The 4,229-nt window shown below is 47.3% G+C and overlaps 1 protein-coding gene across 1 annotated transcript in view; it reads right to left on the reverse strand.

Moving 5' to 3' along the window:
* Window positions 1-4,229, reverse strand: part of GTPBP4 (GTP binding protein 4) — a 26,199-nt gene that overhangs the window by 10,724 nt on the left and 11,246 nt on the right. The window contains exons 6-8 of the mRNA XM_003786843.2: window positions 3,895-3,987; window positions 2,766-2,957; window positions 2,622-2,687 (exon numbers count right to left, since the gene is read on the reverse strand). Coding sequence (XP_003786891.1) covers window positions 2,622-2,687; window positions 2,766-2,957; window positions 3,895-3,987 — 351 coding nt within the window. The remainder of the gene's footprint in view (window positions 1-2,621; window positions 2,688-2,765; window positions 2,958-3,894; window positions 3,988-4,229) is intronic.

Raw genomic sequence — 4,229 nt, forward strand, 5'->3', positions numbered from 1 at the left:
GGGCTGGGGATTCGAACCCACCACCTTAGGTGTACGTGGCTGGCGCCTTAGCCGGTTGAGCTATAGGCGCCTGAGCTATAGGCGCCGAGCCACTGTTTTTAACTCTTAAAGAACAGACATCTTGAGTGGCACCTATGGTTCAGCGGGTAGGGCGCTGGCCCCATATACTAAAGGTGGCGGGTTCAAACCCAACCCCAGCCAAATTGCAACAAAAAAATAGCCAGGTGTTGTGGTGGGCGCCTGTGGTCCCAGCTACTTGAGAGGCTGAGGCAAGAGAATCGCCTAAGCCCAAGAGCTGGAGGTTGCTGTGAGCTGTGATGCCACAGCACTCTATCAAGGGCAATAAAGTGAGACTGTCTCTACAAAAAAAGACAAAAAAACAAAAAAACAGACATCTCCTAAAATGTTACTATTCTGTATATTCTTTTGTGATCAGGAAAATAAAAATGAGGCCAGGCATAGTTGCTCACACATATAATCCCAGCATTCTGGTAGGCTGAGGCAGGAGGATCACCTGAGCCCAGGAATTTGAGGTTGCTGTGAGCTGAGAATGCCACAGCACTCTCCCAGGGCCACAGAGCAAGACTGACTCAACATTAAAAAAAAAAAGAAAAAGAAAAAAGAAGAAGAAAAAAGAGAGTAAAAAAAGCCTACAAGACTTAAGGGACTCCATTAAGTGAACAAATCTAAGTATCATGAGCATTCCTTTGCAAGAGGCAACAGAAAATCTATTTATAGGCTCAGTGTCCATAGCCCAGTGGTCAGGGCACCAGCCACATGCACTGAGGGTGGAGAGTTCAAACCGGCCCAAGCCTCCTAAACAACAATGACAACGACAACAAAAAATTAGCCAGGTGTTGTAGCAGGCATCTATAGTCCCAGATACTCAGGAGGCTGAGGCAGGAGAATGGCTTAAGCCCAAGAGTTTGATGGTGCTGTGAGCTGTGATGCCACAGCACTCTACCGAGGGCGACAAACTCAGACTCTTGTCTCAAAAAAAAAAAAAAGAGAAGGGTGTTTACGGGTATCATGTAATAAAAGAGGTTATGTGGCCAAATGGGTGTGGAAAGCAGTAGAGCGAACCCATAATATGGGGACTCCCAGGACTTTCCCTCAGGAAGCCGGCAGCACAGCCAGGCGTAGTTTTCCTGATGATGGGAGCCATAGCCAGCTCTAACAGACAACTTTCCTGACAGGCACTTGAGAGTCAGGCACTGGCTGGGACCGGTGCTTTCAGGTTGTGGTCCAGGCTGCTGCCTCAGTGGGTGGATACAGTTGGAGGAGGATTAGCCCTCTGGGAGGTGATGCACACCTATCTTGAGAATCAGGGTAGAGCAAACCTGGGGCAGGTGAGAGAGGGCAGGAGAATGTCATGTTCTGTTTCCTGAGACCCAAAGTGCTGATATTGTGCAGAGACTGGGAGACTGGCAAGAGCTTTGGGTGAACTGACACGAGGGTCCTGCTCTCAGGGGAAAGGCTTCTTGATCATTTCTTGTGAGGCTGGTCTAGTACAGATAATTCCCTCCTCAGTTTTTGTTCTTCCCTGAAAGGACTCTCTCTTCTTCCTCATTCCTGAAGCATAGCCTCGCTGGGTATAGCGTCGTTAGCTGGCAGTGTCTCTCCTGGATAGCCTCGCTGGGTATAGCGTAGTTGGCTGGCTGTGTTTCTTCTTTCAACACTTTGGACATCTCCCATTCTCTCCTGTCTATGAGAGATTACTGCAGAGTGGTCTGCTGCTGATGTGATGGGGATTCCCTTACCTGCAATTTCATGCTTTTTTCTTGCTGTTTTTAGAATTCTTTGTCTTTAACTTGTGACAGTTTGTAGTGTGCCTCAGAAATGACTTTACTGGGTTGACTATTTAGAAATTTTTGAGTTTCTTTTGGTTCTGAATATTCATACCTATCCTGAATCTCAGGGGGAAGTTTTCTGCTTTTTTTTTTTTTTTTTTTGAGACAAGAGTCTCACTATGTCACACTTGGTAGACTGCCATAGCATCACAGCTCCAGCAACCTCCAATTCTTGGGCGTAAGCAACCCTCCTGTCTCCTCCTAAGTAGCTGGGACTACAGGCATCTGCTGCATAGGCACCCGGCTATGTTTTTTGTGTTGTAGTTGTCATTGTTTGGTAGGCCCAGACAGGGTTTAGACCTACCAGCCCCAGTGCATGAGGTTGGCACCCTAGCAGCTGAGCTACTGGCACCAAGCCTAAACACCCTTCTCAACTAGAAATGCACTCTGGAAAATGCTGCCGTGTCACACCCAGTTTCCCATGGCCTGGAAGAGGCAATGTTCACTCCAACAGTACTGAGTTTCCTCTAATGGCCCAAAGTGAAAGTACAGGCTTTTCCTAAATAATCACATTTTCTAAAGGTTAAATTCATTAAACCATCAAATACAGAGATGTCTCTACATGCAAGAACAGAGCAATAGTCAGGACACCTGCATTTTAGTTTGATACCAACTAGGCTTCTATAATGTCAGGTCATCAAATCACTGAGGGCATCATCTCAACTATAAAATGAAATTCTGGACTAGTATGGCTAAACTCCTCCTTCTAAACTTTGGGATGGGATTCAGAATTACTAAGTAAGAAGTACACAATATATCAGGGTGATTTACCTGATCGTCTTCAGAAAGTTCAGCTATTCTCTTCACATCACATTTGTTTGCCACAACGATAAGAGGCTGCACAAGGAAGAAAACAACAGAATTGTTACTCCCAGGGAGCAGGATGTAAGATGAAACACGATGCACCACACTTGCCTTGTTGACAAAGAGGGGCCGGATGTTCTGGAAGAGCTCCAGCTGTTCCTTTAGCCCGTGGCCACACTGCTCAGACAGATCCATCACATACAGGACAGCGGCGCGCAGGTGGGCCAGGGCTGTGATGGCCTGCATCTCGATGGTGTTCCGATCTTCCAAGGGGTGATCCAAAATCCCTGGAGTGTCGACAACCTGAAGACCAGACTTCATCACTCCAAGTGCACTCCTCACTAGGTGACCTCAGAAGTCACACCCACGGACCCAACCCACACCTCACAAGACCCAAGAACAAAACGTGCACCCCTAAACTGAACATGGTGGATGCACATAGCGGGGAGAGAAGAGCGCATACTCTTCGAACACTTAAGGGGGAACCTACAGAACTCAGTCAAGACCTGGAGAAAAATGATTCCTCTTGGCATCACTCATAAATTAAATTGCACTGCACAGACAACTTCATGCTTCTAAACAGCACATTTGCCATTTTGGGTTTTTTTTGTTTTTTTGAGACAGAGTCTCACCATGTCACCCTCGGTAGAGTGCCATGGCATCACAGCTCATAGCAACCTCAAACTCTTGGGTTTAAGTGATTCTCTTGCCTCAGTTTCCCAAGTAGCTGGGACTACAGGCACCCACCACAATGCCCAGCTATTTTTTTGTTGTTATAGTTGTCACATTGTTTGGCAGGCCCAGGCCGGATTCAAACCCGCCAGCCCCAGTGTTTGTGGCTGGCACCCTAACCACTGAGCTACAGGCGCCGAGCCACAGTTGCCATTTCTAATGATAGTTGAGAAACAATTCAAAGAGGATTTCATTTTATGCTGATGTAATGCAGAAATCCACACTAGCAGCTAGGGCTTCCCCTGAATTTCATCAGAGAATGTGAACCGCCCTGACAGGTCCCAAGCTCAGAGAAGCTTCCTCTGTGCTGACAGAAAGATTCCAAGTTATAAGTAACCCAGGGAATCTATTTCCTCCCCACAGAATCCTCCCTAGAGGATGCTGCTCACAGCCAATTCTACACCAAGTGCTCCATGAAATACACGGTACTTAAGTTGTTTAGAAATTATCACAATCAAATTCCATTAATAGTAAAGATGCTGGTTCTGTCTACAGACCAGACTCTCACCTGCCAGCGCAAATACTTGTAATCCATGTGCCCAACAAACAGAGATTTGGTCGTGAACGCATAGGGCTGGACATCCACATCTGCTCTCGTGACCTGAAATGACAGTTAAGCTTGCACGTTACCCTGGGTCCTGCCCTGCCATTACCCTTCTGTGCAGAGCAGCTGCATGGTACCAAGACTCATGTCTAGTCAAAAAAAAAAACACACAGGCTGGACATGGTGGCTCAAGCTTGTGATCCCGGCTCGGCGCCTGTGGCTCAAGCGGCTAAGGCGCCAGCCACATACACCTAAGGTGGCAGGTTCGAATCCCCAGCCCGGGCCCGCCAAACAACAAT

Source organism: Otolemur garnettii, unplaced genomic scaffold (assembly GCF_000181295.1).
Source record: "Otolemur garnettii isolate 467f Iridium unplaced genomic scaffold, OtoGar3 scaffold00019, whole genome shotgun sequence".
Taxonomy (NCBI): domain Eukaryota; kingdom Metazoa; phylum Chordata; class Mammalia; order Primates; family Galagidae; genus Otolemur; species Otolemur garnettii.